The 21,764-nt window shown below is 45.8% G+C and overlaps 1 protein-coding gene across 1 annotated transcript; it reads left to right on the top strand.

Moving 5' to 3' along the window:
* The first annotated feature begins 2,869 nt into the window (after nt 1-2,869).
* On the top strand, nt 2,870-4,702 carry LOC146342470 (vomeronasal type-2 receptor 26-like). The gene is made up of 2 exons (XM_084806177.1): nt 2,870-2,990; nt 3,804-4,702. The coding sequence occupies exons 1-2, from the start codon at nt 2,936-2,938 to the stop codon at nt 4,700-4,702; spliced, it is 954 nt and encodes a 317-aa protein (XP_084662303.1). The 5' UTR covers nt 2,870-2,935.
* Nucleotides 4,703-21,764: the final 17,062 nt, after the last annotated feature.

Raw genomic sequence — 21,764 nt, 5'->3', positions numbered from 1 at the left:
GTTCTTGTATTATAAACAATGGTGCTAGGAGGAAAAATGTTGAGGATTGCAACCCCATGCGGGAGGGGGAGGAGGAGCCATTTCATATGTGTCACAATGTCTATAAAACCAACGTGCTAATGTAAATCGGGGCTTCTGGCTCTTTGGAAACGATTCCAGCCTTAAGCCCGCGCGTTAAATAAAGAATCTCTTTTTCCTTCACTCCGTGGTCTCTCTGACTCTGAGTTCTGCAACACTAGAACTGGGGGGTCATCCAATGGAGCTGAATGGTGGGTGATTCAGGACAGAAAAAAGGAAGTGCTTCTTCACACAGCCTAGAGTTAAACTATGGAATTCATTAACAAAAGATGAAGAGATGGCCACCAGTTTGGATGGCATTAATAGGGAGTTAGATGATTCATGGAACATGAAGGTATTAAGGGCTACTAGCTACCATGGCTATATGCGACCTCCAATATCACAGATGGTTGGCTGTTATGCTAATGTCCTGCCTGTGTGCTTCCCTGAGGCACCTGGTTGGCCACGTGAGAACAGAAATGTGGACTAGATGAGCCTTTGGTCTGTTCAGCATGGCTCTCCATGTGTTCTTCTCGGTAGCCCTGCACGCGTGTTTAAAAAGGGGGTAACAGCACTGGGTGAGCAGGAAGAGTGCTCCAGTCCCACCCCTCTATTCGGTCGCATTTGTCACTCTGGACTTCTGGAGGGTGGTTGTCTGAAGAACAGAACCTCTGTATCCATGGTGGCAAACCATGTGAGCCAAAACACGGATTTTGCTCATTCTTCCAGTTGAATTCCAATTGCTTCCAGTTGCTCATTGTTAACAACCCATAGTTAAACCGTAGTGCTGGATTCACACATAATGACAGCCTATACTTCTACAATAATGCATGATTCAACAACAACCTATACTCAACCCATATTCTGGGTTGTCATTACACGCAAATCAGCTCATTATTCCTTCAACTCTGCATGCCTCTTACAAGAGTAAAGAAGGGAAAGGGTTTAGGGTTCTGTTTGGTGACTGCCAGGGTCAGACACTGCTGTTAACAAAATGGAAAGTCCTGCCCATCCACACCTGCACAGTTCCACATGGGAGAGCCATTTCCAAATCACTCTCTAGACTAGGGGTTCGGAACCATTTTCAGCCGGAGGGCTGCATTCCTTCCACCTGCCGAGAGTGGGTGCAGCCAGAGCAACACACTCTCTCTCTCCCCAGTCTGTCTTTGTGTGTTTATATCTGCATGTGTATTCTTTCTGGCAACCTTCTTCTATTTCTACCCTTCTCTCCTCCACTTCATGGGGCTGTGATGGAGGTGAGGTGAACTAGCAACCTAGGAAGATATCACTCTCTTCCTTGATCACTGACTTGTTGAGTTGGATTCCTCACAGCGCAGTGGATCAAGAGACCTGATGGGCTGCACCTGGTCCACAGGGCATAGTTTTCCCATCTCTCCTCTAGGCCATTCAGAACAGAGACTCTTGGCCAGTCTTTTAAATAGAGACATTTATTTCTCTACAGCCATTTTGGATGGAGTTCCTTCCAAGAAGTAATTATTTTTGCTTCTATTTTTAAAGATGGTACCCTGGCAGAGGAGAACTGGGCTCCTCTGAGATTCTTGTTCAAGGACACAGATCCTGAAGCTGGATCTGAGCACCACCTCAAAAGCAAAACCTTCTGGGGATTCCATCAGGAGGGTCCACACATATCTAACATTAACAACAATCATCAATTTCAAAAAATGTTGCATGTCTGTTTTTGCAACTACAAAATCTTGAAAACTCACTTTCAGTGATATTGATAAGAGTGGCCCAAGGATTTCTCAGGCCCAAAGGTCACATCTGAGCATTAACCCTTCCCCCACATCATCTGACAGAATATAACCCTTTCTCTTTGACTCCAGCTTCATTCTTTTCTGAGAAATATCCGCTTTAACAACAGTGCTGGGGAAGAAATCTGTTTTGATGACAATGGGGAACTGGCAGGAGGATATGATATTGTCAACTTGGTCACATTCCCGAATCGATCATTCCAGAGAGTCCAAGTTGGGAAGATGGATGCCAAAGCTCTGGCCAGAAAACAGTTAGTCATTAATGGAAGTGTCATTGTGTGGAATCACAAGTTTCAACAGGTATGGATATTTTTTCGATGATGCTTTTAGCATCTCTTTACCTGTGAGTAGGGAGTAAAATATCACCCTTCTTCACTCACTGGGAATACTTGTTCTGCATCCAAGACTTCCAAATCTCTGTCTGTCTGTGGACTAATAAGGTAAAGTATAACTACTTCCTCTCCTGCCTTGCCTCAAAAGAAATCTCCCCCCCCCCCCGGGTGCTATTTGCATCAGGAAGGAAGCTGTTGGCACTAATGCAAATACCAACTTGGGTGCAGAATGATCCCTGTAGGGGCCATTGTAAGGACTGTGACACAGCAGGGCTGGCATATGGCATTGGCATCATTTCTCACCTGCTCGGGTCCACACCCACCACCAACACTTTGAGCCTGCTTCCATCACCGCTTCTTCATCTTGCTTCCCTTGCTTGTTTTCCACACACATGAAAGCAGGGACCAGGGTCAGGAGATTGAGCAGTGTCTCCAACGTTCATTGAACCCTTTCTCTCTGGGGCATTGGATGGATTGCGATGGAGAGTACAAATGAACAGGCAACAGTGACAGCAGTGAGGTCGACTTGCCCAAGGGTCCTCCAAGAGTTATAGCAGGCACAGCCCTGCAGTTCCAAAGCTGCATGTCAATAGGTCTAGTTTGGTCTTGAGTTCTTCTGCAGGAGGGTTAAATTTAAGAATTATAACCATGAGAAACCTGTTCATTTCCCCCATTGACCGCCTTCTTTCTACTTGTCATTAGACAGTCCCCCACGCCACCTGTGTCGAGAGCTGCCGCCCTGGTTACAGCAAGATTGTCCAGCAGGGACAGCAAATGTGTTGCTATGAATGCGCTCAGTGCCCCGAAGGGAGCATTTCAAACCATACTGGTGAGGACAAGAACACAGATGCTTTAACTCTGGGCTTATGTTATTTCATCACTGTTCTTTCCACAACAGGTATATGAATAGATTTAGTAAACTCCATCTTGTTATGGAGGAAGTCAATGAAAGGCCCGGAGGCTGTAACCAACCAAACAGTTTTTCACGAGAGAGAATGTCTCCTTCCTTTTCCATGAGCTCAATTCAGCCTCTAAAGAGCTTGAAACAAGCTTGGAACCCCAGATGTTGTGGGCCTCTAACTCCCATTATCCCTGACAGATATCTTGGCTGGAGATGATGGGATTTGTACTCATCAACAACAATGGATGCCCCAGGGTTGGAAAGGGTTGTGTAAAGGTTCATCTAGGAATTGCTCTGGCAGCTTTTCCATCAGAGGAACAAGAGTAATGATTTTCCCTTGCAATATGGTTTTTCTCACATTACACTTTCTCACAGAAAGCTGACATCTGTAATGCCATCCAAAGAGTGCAGCACTGAAACTAAGATACCCATTACCAAAACACACATGAGCAATACTTCGTGTTTCTCCCCCCTCCAATTAAAACTAGGAAAACCATGTTGCAGTGTAATGGTAAGCAAAGTTCACATACAGAAAAGAAAGATTTGAACATGATATTCCTGATGTGGCTTCACACATTCCTAATGCAAATATTGTAGAAAGCCTGCCCAATAATTCTCACTTGGAATTGGCAAAAGATTCTTCACTATGTTTAACAAAGTGTTATTATATGGGAGGTATGATTAATGGATCCCTGATCAATCCAGAAATTGGAAATATTGAGACCTTGCTTATTATTTCAGATGCAGATCAGTGTGAGACGTGCTCAGGAGATCAGTATCCAAATGAGCAACACAATCAATGCATCTTAAAGCGTGTTGTCTACTTATCTTACGGAGAGCCCCTGGGAGCAGTTTTGGTTTGCTGTGCCTTTTCGTTTTCCACTATCACAATTGCGGTGTTGTGGATCTTCATTCGCTACCAGCATACTCCCCTTGTCAAAGCCAACAACTGGAACATTACATGCGTCCTGCTTTCCTCTCTGTTGCTTGGCTTTCTATGCTCTTTCCTATTCATTGGCTGGCCTGGAAAGGTGTCCTGCCTTCTCCGGCAAACCGTGTTTGGCACCATCTTCTCCATCTCTGTTTCTTGTGTGTTGGCTAAAACCATGACTGTGGTGCTGGCCTTCATGGCCACCAAGCCAGGAAACAGGATGAGGACATGGGTAGGGAATCGACTGGGAATATCTGTGGTTGGCCTTTGTTCTCTTCTTCAATCTGGCATCTGTGCTGTGTGGCTGGCAACTGCTCCCCCCTTCCCAGAGTTTGACATGCACTCTCAGATCAGTCAGATAATCTTTCAATGCAATGAAGGCTCAGACACCATGTTCTACATTGTCCTGGGGTACATGGGGCTCCTGGCCATCACCAGCTTCAGTGTGGCTTTCTTTGCCAGGAAATTGCCTGATAGTTTCAATGAAGCCAAGCTGATCACCTTCAGCATGTTGGTGTTTTGCAGCGTGTGGCTGTCCTTTGTCCCCACCTACCTGAGTACGAAGGGGAAATACATGGTGGCCGTGGAGGTCTTTTCCATCTTGGCCTCCAATCTTGGTGTATTGGCCTGCATCTTCCTTCCCAAATGCTACATTATTATCCTGAGACCTGAGCTGAACACCAGAGACCAATTAGCAAGGAAAAAATGATTCCAACACTTCGTTCTTCAGAGGTTTTGTTCTTCTTGAGTCATTTCTGTTTATTGTAGCCCTATATTAGTGATGAGAGAAACTGTATAACAGTTTAGACAATGCAGCAGAAATGGATGCCCTTCAGCCTCAAAAAGGTGAGCCAAAGCCCAGTGGTCAGACCAAAGAAGAGAAATATATCAAGACAGCGGCCACATTATTCCTTGTAAATGTGAGAAGGTGTGTGGGAGGACCTGAGGCCTTTTTGACCACCTCACAATCCTACTTCTAGTCACCAGGTCATGTGCTTTGATCAGTGTCTCTCCTCACACTGCCACTTTTAGGTTCTCACCCACAACCCTCTGTTTGTGTATTGTGATGCTTCACAACTCTCTCCATTGCTGCCACCATACATATATACAAACCTTTACTATTTACATATTGTGCATGTGGAATCACCACAGTGCGCACTTCTGAAAAATAAGCACAGAAATGACCACTTTTCTCTTTAGAAATGCATCCTTTTTCTGTTTGAATACGCTGAAAAATAGGTTGAAGATGACAACAAGAGTGAGCCAAAACAAACTTGAAAGTGATTTCCGGAGAATATAGGTGAGCTCGAACATTGGTGGTTCTCCCATCCATAGGACATGACAACACTCATTGCTGACCACCCCATGCAGCTGAACACACTGACCCTTCCTTCCTCCGTCAGTCTTGGTTATGAGCAACCCCAAACCTTTGAAGCTACTATCTCTGAACACAACAGCTTTCCCCATCATGTTCTCCAGGATGCTACTAGAAGTACCAAAGAAGGCCAAGAGGGCATTCCCTCTGAGGAACTGAGAATGATCTCAGTTTGACATGCATGAGAACAAACTAATAATCTAGGCCACTAACTTGGGAATTAAAAGTGGTTTTAGCATGGGAATCTCTCCTCTCTCCCATACCTGACCATCAAACATATTTTACACCCTAGAACAGAGGTGGTTAACTTATGGCCCTCCAGACCTTTTGGCCTACAATTCCCATCAGCCCTAACTAGTATGACCAATGGTGAGGGATCATGGGAGTTTTAGGCCAAAACTTATGGAGGGCTAGAAGTTGCCCACCCCTGACCAAAGTGTATGTGAGGTATCCATTCACTCTCCTACTTGGCATGAAAATCCAAGGCCCCTGGCAAGGTTCTTTACTGGGAATGGGCGGAAGATTTTGCTTGGTTTGCATTAAGTGAACTGATCTGTTCCACATTTCCCAGAATGATGTGTGCATTGGAACACAATTCTCTTTCAGCTTTTGTGATGCATTTCTCAGCTCCGACAGTGTACACAAAAATACATGTATTAGGGAAATTGTGTATAAAGTGTACATATTAGGGCAAGCTGCAAACAAAATGCTTATGTTTCAGAAAATTGTGTAAAAGATAAAGGCAGATATTAGAATGTATGGATTCATAATTTAATCGATGCAAAACTGTCACAGACCTGAAAAAGACTGATTTGTCCATCTCTAATCTTAACTGATGTCCCCTGCATTTCTGACATACCAGCTATTGCATTTTGCACTCCGTGGGGGCTGCATTTAGTTTAAACTAAATTTAAATGGCTGCATTTAGCTTAAACTAAAGCTATTACAGCCACAAATGGCATCTGCTACGCCATTTGCGTCTGTGATTTTTCATGCGATAGCCTAGCTTATCACGGAAAAAGACACATATGCAAGTGACCGAGCACATGCCATTTGCGTCTGGAGTGAGTCCTCAGCCAGCCAAACGGCAGGGCAATGGCGGCCGTATCGCTGGTGCGACAAAGCCAGCCAGCGGCTCCGCAGAATCGCCACGGAGCGGAGCCAGCCAAAGAGGATTCCAAGGAGATTGCCTCCCCCCGTGGGCAGATTTCCCCCCCCCCAGAGCAGCAGGTAGGGATTCTGCCCATCCCTATCGATGAGCCCACTGGCAAAGGCGAAGTACAGGTTGAAGGGGCAGGATTGCAGCTTGAGATCGATAGGCATATGGTCAAGGAACACCTAATTACTTTGAATGAGTTCAAATCTCCTGGGCCAGATGATCTGCACCCTAGAGTAATAAAGGAACTGGCAGAAGAACTCTCAGAACCGCTGTCTATTCTCTTTGAGAAATCAGGGAGGACGGGTGAAGTGCCAGATGACTGGAGGAGGGCTAATGTTGTCCCGATCTTCTAAACAGACAAAAAGTAGGAACCTGGGAACTACAGACTGGTCAGTCTGACATCAATTTCTGTAAAAATTCTGGAGCAGATTATACAGCAATCCATCTGTAAGCACCTTGAAAACAATGCCGTGATTACATAAAGCCAACATGGATTTGTCAAGAACAAATCCTGCCAGATGAATCTGATCTCGCTGTTTGATAAAGTAACCTCCCTGTGGACTGTGGGAATGCTGTGGACATAATTGTCAAGGGCTCCTTGGAGGCCTCTCTCAGTCTAATCCAGTAGCCAAGTCCAGACACAGACAAAGGGATTCCTTTCAAAGCTTTATTCTTCTTTTACAACTTAGCAACTCTACAGGTAGCAACTAGATCTGAGCAGCAGAGTACCTATGCCCTAAGTTGAAACAGTTGGTCCCCATTTGAAAGGGAATTACTGGCAGACCCCAGAATTTAAGGACTAGGGAGAGTCCCTCCCCTTGTCCCTTGGATCCTCGGGGCACAGCCGTTGTTTGCGCGCCAACCGGGCACTGCACCTCCTTTCCGCGCCCTCCATCTGGCGCCGCTCTCTGCCTCTGCGTCGCGCATCCACCAAGTCTGCTATCTCTGCTCGGTCACTCCCTGGACTGCTTTCTAATCTAGGAATACTGGTGGGAGGAATCTCCGTCAGCTGTGGGCCCTGGGAAAGAGGAGCACGCTCCTCTCCTAGGAGCGACTGCTCTTCTTCAGAATCAGAACTACTCTGGGATTCTATGGGCTCAGTGTCCACCCTGACAGTAATATACCTTGACTTCAGCATAGCTTTCAACAAAGTGCCCCATGATAGCCTGATAAGCAAACTAGCTCAAAGTGGGCTAGATGAAACAATGATCAGGTGGATCCACAGTTGGCTACAGAAACAGATTCAAAGAGTGCTTATCAAAGGGATCTTCTCAAACTGGGGAGAAATAATGAGCGGGGTACTGCAGGGCTCAGTCCTGGGCCCAGTTCCCTTTACTATTTGTATTCATGACTTGGAGGAGGGGGTGCAGGGAATGCTGATCAAATTTGCAGAAGACACAAAATTGGATGGGATAGCTAATACCTTGTAAGATAGAAACAAAATTCAAAGTGATCTTGATAGGTTGGAGCGCTGGGCAGAAAACAACAGAATGAAATGTAATAGGGATGAATGCCAAGTTCTGCACCTAGGAAAAAGAAACCAAAGGCACAGTTACAAGATGGGGGAGACTTGGCTCAACAACACTACAAGCAAGAAGGATCTTGGAGTTGTTGTCGATCACAAGCTGAGTATGAGCCAACAATGTGATGTGGCTGCAAAAAGGCAAATGCTATTTTGGGCAGCTTTAATAGAAGCATAGCTTCCAAATCCCGGGAAATACTAGTTCCCCTCTCCTCAGCACTGGTTAGGCCTCATCTGGAGTACTGTGTCCAGTTCTGGGAACCGCACTTGAAGAAGGATGCAGAGAAGTTGGAGAGGGTTCAGAGGAGGGCAACAAGGATGATCAGGGGACTGGAAACAAAGCCCTATGAAGAGAGACTGAAAGAACTGGGCATGTTTAGCCTTGAGAAGAGAAGACTGAGGGGAGAGATGATAGCGCTCTTCAAGTCCTTGAAAGGTTGTCACAGAGAGGAAGGCCAGGATCTCTTCTCCATCATCCCAGAGTGCAGGACACAGAAGAATGGCCTCAAGTTACAGGAAGCTGGATTCCGGCTGAACATCAGGAAAAGCTTCCTGAGTTTTAGAGCAATATGGCAATGGAATCAATTACCTAGGGAGATAGTGGGCTCTCCCTCACTGGAGGCATTCAAGACGAGGCTGGACAGCCATCTGTGAGGGATGCTCTGACTTGGATTCCTGCATTGAGCAGAGGGTTGGATTCGATGGTCTTGTAGGACCCTCCCACCCCTACTACTATTAAAAGAAGAAGAAGAAGAAGGAGGAGGAGGAGGAGGAGGAGGAGGAGGAGGAGGAGGAGGAGGAGGAGAAGGAGAAGGAGAAGGAGAAGGAGAAGGAGAAGGAGAAGGAGAAGGAGAAGGAGAAGGAGAAGGAGAAGGAGAAGGAGAAGGAGAAGGAGAAGGAGATGAGATGAGATGTTCTCTGTCAGTTGATAATGTGAAAAGACAGCCTGTCTGTATTGTACTTCATATCAGCTGATAGAATTGTGGGCTTATTGCCTATAGATGTGCTTTGAAAAGGAGGTAGGGAAGCAGGGAGCAGCCACTGTAATGGAAGAAGCGGATATGGCAGGAGGAGGCAGCCATTTTGTCATAGGGGAAGGCAAGACCATAGGGTGTAGGTTGCTCCAAGTCTCTCTCTTAATTCAGAGAGCATGAGTGGCCTTAGTACGAGTCTCCCATCGAGTACTGCTTTTCTTTGCTAAATCAGGTAATGGGAAAACAACAGTCATCCTGGACTTGGTTCTGCATGAACTTGCTGAACTAGCTTATACCATGGAAATATGGTTTGACGGGACTCAAGGGGTTAATCTGTCCCAGCTTTGTCCATCTGGGTTCTCCATGAAGCATCTGGCAATACCTGCAGAGGGGAAGGTGCACAGCTGGATTAACAATGGGGCTTAGGGTGCTGTAGCTCCTGGACCACAATTTCAGGGCATCCACTAGCTATCACAAATTCACAGTTTTCAACCAAGAGTAATAATGAAGTATGTACCCATTGTAGAAACCTCTAAATATATAACTCGGGCACAATTTGGTCCATGCATTTCGTGAAAACTAAATATGCCTGCTGCCACCCTTCAGTTTGTTTAGCCAATGAGTGACGTCACAGTCACAGTGTAGAATGAACACTTGTGTGCAAAAGGGACTTCTTGATTCATTTTGAACCCTATTAAGGGTGTGTGTGTCTACCTATGGAATAGTGCTTTCTGAGACAGTCATAGATAACAACTGAAAAGTCTAGAATCTTAATGCAGCTGTTACTGGGCAGATATTATCTGCCTCAGACAGCAGTGTGGGGGGAGAGGCACTCCACATAGAAGCATGGCGACTGTGTCTTCCCAACAAAGCCTCCCTGAATGGTGGTCCACTGTGACATAGTGTAATTCCAGTGCATGGTTAAGAATAAAAAACATGGTCGCCAAGGAGTATCAATAAATATATCAATGTTATCTGGTCTGATGAGGTCTGGCTAGCCACACTGGCTACAGTTCTCAACTGGTCATCCATGGCCTCATTGTACTTTCTCTACTTTCTTCCCTTCCAGAAAGTTAGACCCAGTGCGGGACACGCACCATGTTCCCAAGGGAGTAAATTGTTGAACCCTGTCACTGTCCCAAATGAAGAGCAGGCTTTTTTTTATGGTAGGATCACAAATCACATAGCCGTGTTTTCTCTGGCTTCCTCTGGTTGTGCAAGGACTTGAGAGCTGCGGGAAGGGACATTATATACCCTGTCATTAGCCAAAACACTATACTTGATTTCTGCTTCTGAAATTTCTGCCACAATTAGCCAGAAGCTACTGAGAGGACTAATAAGACAATCAGCACAACAGCTTGTACCCTCAGACTATAAAGACACGTTCTTTGAGGCTGAAACCCTATGCACACGTACTTGAAATAAGTCCCATTGAACTCAGTGGGACTTCCTTCTGCACAGATGTGCATTGGATTGCACTGCAAGTCTACTATTGAGCCACAGGCATTGAGGAGGTGATCCTGAGGCTGGTAGGGCTATCTGAAATGGAGATTTGATATTTCATTCTTTAGACAAATTCTCCGGAATGGAGTCTTTGTCTTGGTAAAGACTGTTTAGTCTTTGAGGGATGTCAAGAGAGATTCAGCTCACAAGCAGACTGCCAGTTGTGTAGGTGACAATGCAGGTGAATATCGGAGAGTGGGGACAAAATCTGCTGGCATTCAGGGTGATTTTCTTACTGCTATTCCTTCTGCTGACTCAGACGTTAAGCAAGGCTTTGAACCCCAGGTGCAGCCAGCAAGCAAAAGCTCAACACCATTTCCCTAGGTCCACAGACGATGTTATCCTTGGTGAATTTGTATCCATTGTATATGGTGAACTGTCTGTACACAACTTTATGATGCGTCCACACTCCTCCACTAAGGCATAGTAAGTAGCACTTTGTTGGTTCAAGGGACTGGGGTGGGCCTTTTTGCAGTTTTCTGACCTGCTTAAAAGAATGCTAGTACAAAGCACTCCAGTGTTGCTTCAGACTGAGGACTTGTGTGCACACATGGATGCATATCAATTAGTAACAGTAACAAACGATGATTTGCCTATTTGAATGATCTAACATGATAGAGCGCAGACATCACTTCTGACATACTGCTTTTCATTGGAGTCTGTTTACATAGAGTACTCAGCAACTCATCATCAAGTGCACAGTAGTCAGGTTTGTGAGGAGAGATCGAACAAATCATATGCAATTGTGAACCAACAGCAATTGTTCAAAATTTTACAAGAGTTACCCCACTGCAGAATCATGGAGCTGGAAAGGGTTTTCCAGGGTAACTAGTTCAATCCCTGGTATGATCCAGAAAATCCAGAGTGAGAGCATCCTGAACAGGTGGCTTCCCCCACCCCCACCCCCTTGAAGACATCCAGCAAGGGAAACCTCACAACCCCAAGTATTTGGTTCCATTGCGAAACTGCTCTCACTGTCAAGAGGCTATTAATGTTCCTTCAGAATATACCCTCTTATTAAAGTCCATTAGATCTAGCCCTTTCCTTTGGGGAGTCAGGGAACAAGCCCTTGCCCTTTAGTCAGTCAACAACCTGACTAAGCTCACTGCAGCTCAGAAGAGATATTTTGAAACCAACATTGGGGGAAAATACATTTTTGAAATTGGGTAAGAATGAATGAATTCATTTATTACAGACCAGCAGAATCAGTATAAAACATCGTAAACACAGTTAAAACTAGCACAGTAGCAAAATGCAATTTATGAGGTTCCTTCTTTCAAGGAAACAACATCATTTTCTTTTCCTAGTTAGCACTGAAATCATTAAAATCCTGGCAACCCTTCCACTGACCCAAGAAGACACATCCTTTAAACAAATGGATACCAAGGTGGTGGAGCTACTTCCTGGGAAGGCTGTTAATAGTGGGGAATATTAGCTTTACTTTGCTTTCCCTGTCGAGGTCACAATGTAAGAGAACATGTTCAACAGTTTCTGTTACTCCAGCACCACAGAAACATATCTGTTCACTAACCAGGATATTACCACATCATCCATTTAATAGTGCCAATGGCAGCACATTCGAACGGGCAAGAGTAAATGCTCTTCTATACTTTGGAATAGGTAATGTAGACAGATATGGGGCTGCAGTGATTGTGTAATTATTGAAATTATTCTATTTAGTATAGAGTAGTGGAGAGCAGGTTTTATTTGCAACAGTCCTCAGATACCGTAGATCTAAGTCTATTAGTCTTTGAACAACAAGAAATCGGGCTTTCTCAAGCCCATGATTGCCCACAAATCAATAATTTCACTAGAAGTAACAGATTGCCATTCTTGAGTGTCAGAGAACAGTTCGAAGCCGTGTAAAGAGAAGCTGTCAGGATCCTGAAGAATTGCCAAAAAATGTCTTTCCCACTCACAATTGGAAATACAACAGGCAGGATGATCTTGGCTCTCCAACAGCGCCCACGTGAAATTGAGTTAGAAACACAACAGTCGTTTGCCTCAGCACACTAGGGATGGTGGAGAATTCCGCCATGGACTCCAATGAGGCTGGATTCAAAAGAATCCGTCCCCCCCCCCGGAGTCCGTGTCAGAACAGACCACTCACCTCCGCCACCCCATGGGATCCATCCAGGTTGGATCCCTGTCCATGTCGAACCTGCGGAGCCGGCCGTCAGCTCCACAGGGCTGAAGAAAGTCGATACGGCCGGCAGCCATTGCTGTGCCGTATCTCAGTGAAAATCAATCCCCTGGACACAAATGGCAAAGTGGGCACCATTTGCGACCGTAAAGCTGGTCGATTAGCCAAAATGCAGCCGTAAATGGCTGCATTTAGGCTAATCGACCAGCTTTACGGACGCAAATGGCACCACTATGCCATTTGCGTCCAGGGAACTGACTTACACAGAGATACGGCACAGCAAAGGCTGCCGGCCGTATCGACTTTCTCCAGCCCTGTGGAGCTGACGGCCAGCTCCGCAGATTCGACGTGGACAGGGATCCAACCCGGATGGATCCCACATGGAGGCGGAGGTGAGTGGTCTGTTCTGCAGGTTCAAAGTGGAGCTGGCCTGGATGGATTCCAGAGGGCAGGAACAGATCACCTCCTCCCATCGAGGATTCCGGGGGGAGGAATGGATCACCGCCCCGCCAGACCCCCACGGATGGCAGGTAAGGGGATTCGTACATCCCTACAGCACACCACTGTTCTGACTTACATTCCTCAGTTTGGAAGCACGAGGACTGTATTAGTTACTGCGCTGTGGATTATGCTTCTGCCAGTTTCATGAGCAACCTGTGCACGTGCAGAACTGGATAATGAGAGCAGCACCCGTCGGGATCCTATATAAAGATCATGTACCCCACCAAGCTTCAACCCCGTTTGGAATACTGCTGCAGTTGGCGGCGGGGAGGGGGGCCCTAGTGTTGTCAGGCGGGTCACATCAAGAGGGGTCTCGCTCATTGAGTTTGAGCAAGAGTTTCTATGACTGGCTCCCAGTGCCTGAAGTGATAAAGCAACTCTCTCTGAGAGCTGCCAAAAAGGCACAGACTGGACATTATCACAAGGCCTCTGTTCAAGAAAGCTGCACTGATTGACTTCCTGCCTGTCCAATAAAACAAAGCCAACAGAAAGCATGCATGGGAGCATAGTTAAAAGGCTTTGGACTGCTCACTGATTCTGACTTGCTGTTCTTCTTGCTGTTGCTGTTGCAGAGTCAGGATCTAGAATGTTATGGCAATAAAATGAGCTCATTCCTCTGATATCCGGTTGTAAGACTCTATGAAACTTCCATTGCAGCGTAATGCCTAAAAACTACCAATATGTCCTCGCCTTTGTTTTTGCCATTCATGAGGTGAGCCAGAATGTCAAGTTGTTACCCAACATCACACTGGGATCCATGATCTATGACAATGCCTTTAGTCCGAGAAGAGCCTATTGGACCACTTTGGACTTACTCTTCACAGCACAACGGTATCCCCTCAACTACATCTGTGACAAGGAGAAGAGACCAATGGCCATCATAGGTGGGCTTACCTCCCAGAACTCCATCCAGATGGCCAACATCTTAAGCACATACAAGGTTCCACAGGTATGTGGCTCTGTGTAGAAGCATGGCCCTAACCTTAAGAAAGGGAGGTGTGTAGGTCCCCCTCAGAATTTTTGAAAGATTCCACTCAGTCTGTTGAGCAGAGTCCAAATGTCAAGTCATTCTTGCTATGGATGTCTTGGAAGGAGAGTGCCTAAGCTCTTCCTAGCCCATATTCTCCACAGGAGTTACAGATTTGGGCTTTCCTGAGTGTTTGCAAACTGTAACTCCAGTATTTAGGAACCCTTTGGACCCCAGTTATCTATTGAAAGCTAATAATACTCTTCAACAAAGCATACACCAAAATTAATTTTAGGTGGATTTAATGTAGGTTTTTTAGTAACAAGAATTAGTAAAGGAAACATTTTTGATCAATTTTTCAATTTTATTAGAAATATACTTCTGACATCACATCAAAATATAACTTGCATAAAATAACCTAAAAAAAAATATTGTTCCAGGTTCCTCATTCAATACTGAATAGGGTATTCAGCTGACAGATATACAGGCCTGAAGGGCTTCTAATAAGAAGCTCATGTATTCTAAAATCAGCACATATTTATACTTTTTTTGTGTAGAGAGCTCCTTATACCTAATATTATCCACTGTCCCATAAATTAGCTCTCACAGTCTTAATTATCTAATTGCTATTAAACATTCCAAAAAAATTAGAATACAAACACAGGCTTACACATGCACCTTCCAGGTTTGTTGTTGTTCAGTCGTTAAGTCGTATCCCACTCTTCGTGACCCCATGGACCATTGCACGCCAGGCCTTCCTGTCCTCCACTCTCTCCCGGAGTGTGCTCAAGTTCATATTCATTGCATCGGTGATGCTATCTAGCCATCTCATCCTCTGCCGTCCCTTTCTCCTTTTGCCTGCAATCTTTCCCAACATCAGGGTCTTTTCAAGGGAGTTTTCTCTTCGCATACGGTGACCAAAATATTTGAGCTTCAGCTTCAGTATCTGTCCTTCCAATGAGCCAGCAGGGTTGATTTCCTTTAGGATGGACTGATTTGACCTCCTTGCAGTCCAGGGCACTCGTAAGAGTCTTCTCCAGCACCACAGTTCAAGGGCATCAATTCTTCGGTGCTCAGCCTTCCTTATAGTCCAGCTCTCACAGCCATACGTTACTACTGGGGAAACCATAGCTTTGATTATACGAACCTTTGTCGGCAAGGTGATGTCTCTGCTTCTGACTATGCTGTCTAGGTTTGCCATAACTTTCCTCCCAAGGAGCAAGTGTCTTTTAATTTCATGGCTACAGTCACCATCTGCGGTGATCTTGGAGCCCAAGAAAATAAAACCTGTCACTACTTCCATTTCCTCCCCTTCTATATACCAGGAAGTGATGGGGCCAGATGCCATGATCTTCGTTTTTTTAATGTTGAGTTTCAGACCAGCTTTTGCACTCTCCACTTTCACCCTCAACAAGAGGCTCTTGAGATCCTCTTTGCTTTCTGCCATTAGGGTGGTATCGTCTGCGTTCTGAGGTTGTTGATAATTCTCCCGGCAATCTTAATTCCAACCTGTGATTCATCCAGCCCTGCATTTCTCATAATGTACACTGCATATAAGTTAAATAAGCAGGGCAACAACATGCAGCCTTGTCGTACTCCTTTCCCAATTTTGAACCAATTAGTTGTTCCATGTCTGGTTCTTACTGTTGCTTCTTCACCCTCGTACAGGTTTCTCAGGAGACAGGTAAGGTGGGCTGGTACCCCCATCTCTTTCAGAATTTGCCAGAGTTTGTTGTGATCCACACAATCAAAGGCTTTAGCGTAGTCAATGAAGCAGAAATAGACGTTTTTCTGGAATTCTCTTGCTTTCTCCATGATCCAGGGAATGTTGGAGATTTGATCTCTAGTCCCATACCTTGTTGTTGTTGTTCAGTTGTTAAGTCGTGTCCGACTGTTCGGGACCCCATGGACCATAGCACACCAGGCCTTCCTGTCCTTCGCTCTAATTTGGCCCAAATGATAAAGCTTTAATTCAGCGCTTTCTCTTTGAATATCATCCAGGACAACTTGGCCATTATTTTCTTATGTCAGTTACCCAGAATTCATTGTGAATCTGCTTGTGAAACTCTACCTTCTTGTTAATACCATTACTGCTTTATACTTATTTATATTTTAAATTCTGAACTATCAATAAGCATTTGGCATTTCCAATTTGTGGTAAGATATAGTGTTATAGGCGAGGTGGATGACATGTTTTCAATTGTCTTCCCAGCAAGCCCAATAAAGAAAAATCAGCTATTTCCTAACACCCCATGACAATGTGCTTCAGCTGAGATGCAGAATTCAGAACCATGCTATTTCCAATGAACTCTGTTTTCCACCACCCAGCATAGAATCCATCAGAGGCCCTGCAATCTTTCCCCCCACAATAGCAATTCACATATAATACGATGGAACCTAAGAAGCTTCCCTATACATAGGGCATTGGTCTAATAGCCTCATTATTGTTGGCTCGACCCTAACTGAGAGGGGCTCCTCACATTTCAATGGAGAAAAGAGACAAAGTCTCAGGATGTCGAAATAATATATGTGGCTTTATTCCAAAGAGTAGCCCTCCATGTTTTGGCCCGGGGTATGGGCCTTCTTCAGGGGCTCGATTAGAGAAAGGAGAAAAGGGTAAAAACACATTGACATTTAAATATATATTTTAAAATGTATAGAACAAAACATTCCTTTTGGAACAAAACAGTCATTTTAAAAACATGTTAATGATGTTAATTGTCACACTGCAAATTGCCTGTGATTGCTTACTCTGTGTGTGTGTGTGTGTGTGTGTGTGCGCGCACGCGCGCAGAGATTGCTGAAAATGATCAGGGGTTTTACATCCTACCAAAATTCACAAGGGGCTGTTTGCACCACAAGGATGCCCTATACTTTCAGATTGTTAAGTCTGTCCTACAGCAACTATCTTTATTTCTTGGCCACCTTCTCACTTCCTTCATTGACAGAATTCCATCAGTCATATGTGACCCCACAGACTTTATTGATGAGCTAAAGTTCATCACAGAACAGAAAAGGATTGCTTGGTCACTATGGATGCAAGATCCCTCTATACCAATATACCTCTGGATCAGGCCCAAATAGTGATACATCAAACACTTGGGAAAAGGACAGAAAAAACGTCCTCCTGCATTTTATTTGATCTCATTGGCGGAAATAGCTAAGAAGTAACAATTATTTTTAATTTGGCAAGTGCTTTAATTCCCAAAGTGAGGGGTGGCCATGGGGTGCCCCATGGCTCTTCAGGTAGCCAAATTCAAGTAGCCAAATATGGTCCTATTCACACGTGCACAGGGGGAGGGTCGTTAGGGGAACTACGGAGGCAGGGTTAGCAGAACCACTCTACGTGGGCCCGTCAGTTGACCGGGAACCATGTGGCACTGTGCGGATCCGCTAACCACCCCTCTGTAGTTAGCTGCCGAACTTACCGGAGTGGTTTGCTGGCATCCCGGCATCCACCGTGACGCGAATGGGCTCTCAGGGCCCACTAGTGTCCTGAATGGCCGCAAAACCATAGAGAAAGTCTGCAGCAGCTAGAGCATGTCCCTCAGTGGCAGACGCTGTCGCTGGCGGACTCTAGGGCTGCGGCCTGGAGGTCCTATGGATCCCGTTTAAGCTACCAGGGAGCCTGCCACACATAACAGTAACCCACCCCAAGGCCCCTTAACCCTTTCGCAGGGGGTGGCCTAGTAAGCACACAGAACAAGCTTTTCTCCCCCCACATGACACACTACCCACTTTGGTTACCGGAAATTCCCCAACCATAATGGCTTAGCATGACGTCTGAAGAGGCCCTATGATTTCCTTCTAAAGAACAAGGAACATCAAGGACATGCTAATAAATTGTGCTGTGCCAAAGCCCCATCTGCCCTTTCTCACCCTCTTTGTTTCCCCATGAAAGAGGCTGCCATCTTTCTTCCTGTTGGGTTGCTGTGAATCTTGGAGAAACTTCTCAGGGCACAGGGGTTCAGTGCTTACCTTACTGTAAGGGGGTGGCCGGGGGGGAGGCACTCTTTCCTTACCAATTCCCCCTGTTCTGTCTTTGCAGCCTCCAGCTGCTTGAGCTTCTTTGAAAGCCCAGGAGAACTGCAGCAGGACTTCCACCCTTTGGGTTTTCCAGTGCAGCTGCCTGCTGAGTGCCTGAAAGCTGATGGAGAAGTTATTGTTATTTTCCGTAGGACTTTTCTTCTTGCTGTTGTTAAAAGTACTTTAGGGAATAACAAAGTAAAACCAAATGCCTCTCTCAGCTGTCAGGCACTCTGCAGGCAGCAGCACAGGGGAGCCCCAAAGGAGGAAGCCTGGGCTACGTCCTCCAGGGGCACGCCAGGAAGCTGGAGCAGCTGGGGAGGCTGCACGGACAGAACAGGGGGGAAATGATAAAAGACGGAGCACCCCTACTCCCCTCAGCCGCCTACTTGCAGTGTGGTAAGCCCAGCGGCCCTGCACCGTGAGAAATATCTCCACAATTCTCGCCCCTTCCCACAAGTTTCCGTGTGCAATTCCTTTTCACTCCTCCCCACAACGAATGGTCGAAAATAAACCGATTGAGAAATACAGGACAGTGCTAGTAATAAAGAGTGATTGTAGGGAGCACAAGAGATCGACTACAAAGTCTTCCAAGGCGCTACGACACCCACAGGATACCACCCCTATTGACAGTGTGTGCAATGCAAATGCTTTTGGTAGATGACCGAATCCAAAGATTTGATGAATCAGAAATGAATCTACCCTGAAACAACTGACCACCTGTACTACATGTTGGGTGATTTATGCCCTCTGATTCCTATGTAACAAACCTATTTGGGTAACATGTTCAGGCCTCTTAAAATATGAATAGCTGAAGATCTGTGCAATATTAGAAGCAAGAAACATGGCACTCCTTTGGGAGTGCTTTTTGTAGAATATCACTCTGTAAAACATAAACGGTTCTGGGCTTTGTGAAAAGTATTTAGAACTCACAGTAGGGTTCCTTTTAAAAAGGAAGACACGAAGGTTGAAAACTCTGCCCCCTGAAGGCATTAATGAAGAGCTGGAGTTTCAGCCTCTTCTGTAAAGTTCTGTACTTTTCACACACACACACACACACACACACACAAACACACACACCCTTGGAATATGCTGCATGTCTCGAAATGGGAGTTGTTGTTTATTCGGTCAGTCGCTTCCGACTCTTCATGACTTCATGGACCAGCCCACACCAGAGCTTCCTGTCAGCTGTCGCCACCCCCAGCTCCCCCAAGGTCGAGCCTGTCACCTCCAGAATATCATCCATCCATCTTGCCCTTGGTCGGCCCCTCTTCCTTTTGCCTTCCACTTTCCCTAGCATCTGCATCATCTCCAGGGTATCCTGTCTTCTCATTATGTGGCCAAAGTACTTCAGTTTTGCCTTTAATATCCTTCCCTCAAGTGAGTGGTCTGGCTTTATTTCCTGGAGTATGGACTGGTTTGATCTTCTTGCAGTCCAAGGCACTCTCAGAATGTTCCTCTAGTATCACAGTTCAAAAGCATCTATCTTCCTTCGCTCAGCCTTCCTTATGGTCCAGCTCTCGCAGTCATAGGTTACTACAGGGAATACCATTGTTTAACGATGCAGACCTTTGTTGTCAGTGTGATGTCTCTGCTCTTCACTATTTTATCAAGATTTGTCATTGCTCTCCTCCCAAGAAGTAAATGTCTTCTGATTTCCTGGCTGCAGTCAGCGTCTGCAGTAATCTTTGCGCCTAGAAAGACAAAGTCTCTCATGCCGCCCTCCACATTTTCTCCCTCTATTTGCCAGTGATCAATCAAGCTGGTTGCCACTTTCAGCCATCAAAGTGGTATCATCTGCATATCGGAGATTGTTAATGTTTCTTCCAGCGATTTTAACTCCAGCCTTAGCTTCATCAAGCCCAGCATGTTGCATGATGTGTTCTGCGTACAGGTTGAATAGGTAGGGTGAGAGTATACAGCCCTGCCGTACTCCTTTCCCAATCTTAAACCAGGCCGTTGTTCCATGGAATGTTCTTACCATTGCTACTGGTCGTTATACAGATTCCTCAGGAGGCAGACAAGATGACTTGGTATCCCCATACCACCAAGAACTTGTTACAATTTGTTATGATCCACACAGTCAAAGGCTTTAGAATAGTCAATAAAACAGAAATAGATGTTTTTCTGAAACTCCCTGGCTTTCTCCATTCTCCTAGGGATGTACAAAAGTCACTTACCTTTCCACGGATTATGTTGATGGTGGGGGGGAGGCGTTCCGTCCCTCCCCCCGGAATCCTTGCTGGGGGGGAGGCGCAGAGCGCCTCCCTCCCCCGGAATCCTGGCCGGCCGGCTCCGCTCTGCAGGGATTCTGCGGAGCCGCCAGCCAGCTCTGCCAGCAGCCAGACATCCGGCCGCTGGCTAGCAGGGACGCAAATGGCAGCGGCCATAGCCGCCGGCGTTTTTGTCCCTGCAGTCAGCCGTGATAGGCTACATAAATCTTTATGTAGCCTATCACGTCTGACTTAAAAACAAAACAAAAAACAACGCACGTACGCAAATAGCGTAGCGGACGAAAATGCCAGCGAGGTTATGCTCAAAATCCTACAAGCTAGGCTTCAGCAGTGTGCGAAACAAGAACTACCGGAAGTACAAGCTGAGTTTCGAAGAGGCAGAGGAACTAGAGATCAAATCGCCAACATTCACTGGATCATGGAGAAAGCAAGAGAATTCCAGAAAAACGTCTATTTCTGCTTCATTGACTACGCTAAAGCCTTTGATTGTGTGGATCACAACAAACTCTGGCAAATTCTGAAAGAGATGGGGGTACCAGCCCACCTTACCTGTCTCCTGAGAAACCTGTACGAGGGTCAAGAAGCAACAGTAAGAACCAGACATGGAACAACCGATTGGTTCAAAATTGGGAAAGGAGCATGACAAGGCTGCATATTGTCGCCCTCCTTATTTTACTTACATGCAGAGTTGTTGTTGTTCAGTCGTGTCCGACTCTTTGTGACCCCATGGACCATAGCACTCCAGGCCTTCCTGTCCTGCACTCTCTCTCGGAGCGTGCTCAAATCCATATTCATTGCATCAGTGATGCTATCCAGAGTACATCATGAGAAACTCCAGGTTGGATGAATCACAGGTCGGAATTAAGATTGCCGGGAGAATTATCAACAACCTCAGATACGCAGACAATACCACCCTAATGGCAGAAAGCGAAGAGGATCTCAAGAGCCTCTTGTTGAGGGTGAAAGAGGAGAGTGCAAAAGCTGGTTTGAAACTCAACATTAAAAAAACTAAGATCATGGCATCTGGCCCCATCACTTCCTGGCATATGGAAGGGGAAGAAATGGAAGTAGTGACAGATTTTATTTTCTTGGGCTCAAAGATTAAGGCAGACGGTGACTGTAGCCATGAAATTAAAAGACGCTTGCTCTTTGGGAGGAAAGCTATGGCAAACCTAGACAGCATAGTCAGAAGCAGAGACATCACCTTGCCGACAAAGGTCCGTCTAATCAAAGCTATGGTTTTCCCAGTAGTAACGTATGGCTGTGAGAGCTGGACTATAAGGAAGGCTGAGCGCCCAAGAATTGATGCTTTCAAACTGTGGTGCTGGAGAAGACTCTTACGAGTGCCCTGGACTGCAAGGAGGTCA

This window comes from Heloderma suspectum, chromosome 6, assembly GCF_057233095.1.
Source record: "Heloderma suspectum isolate Gila_16-S chromosome 6, 16-S_ref, whole genome shotgun sequence".
Classification (NCBI taxonomy): Eukaryota; Metazoa; Chordata; class Lepidosauria; order Squamata; family Helodermatidae; genus Heloderma; species Heloderma suspectum.
The sequence above is the reverse complement of the archived record's forward strand: the minus strand, read 5'-3'. Positions and strand labels throughout refer to the sequence as shown.

What these genes read in the sequence shown, in the direction of transcription:
- LOC146342470 (XM_084806177.1), top strand. Translation starts at nt 2,936, where the DNA reads ATGTGTTGCTATGAATGCGCTCAGTGCCCCGAAGGGAGCATTTCAAAC. An exon ending in GAGCATTTCAAACCATACTG is followed by an intron (nt 2,991 to 3,803) that starts GTGAGGACAAGA and finishes TTATTATTTCAG; the next exon opens with ATGCAGATCAGTGTGAGACG.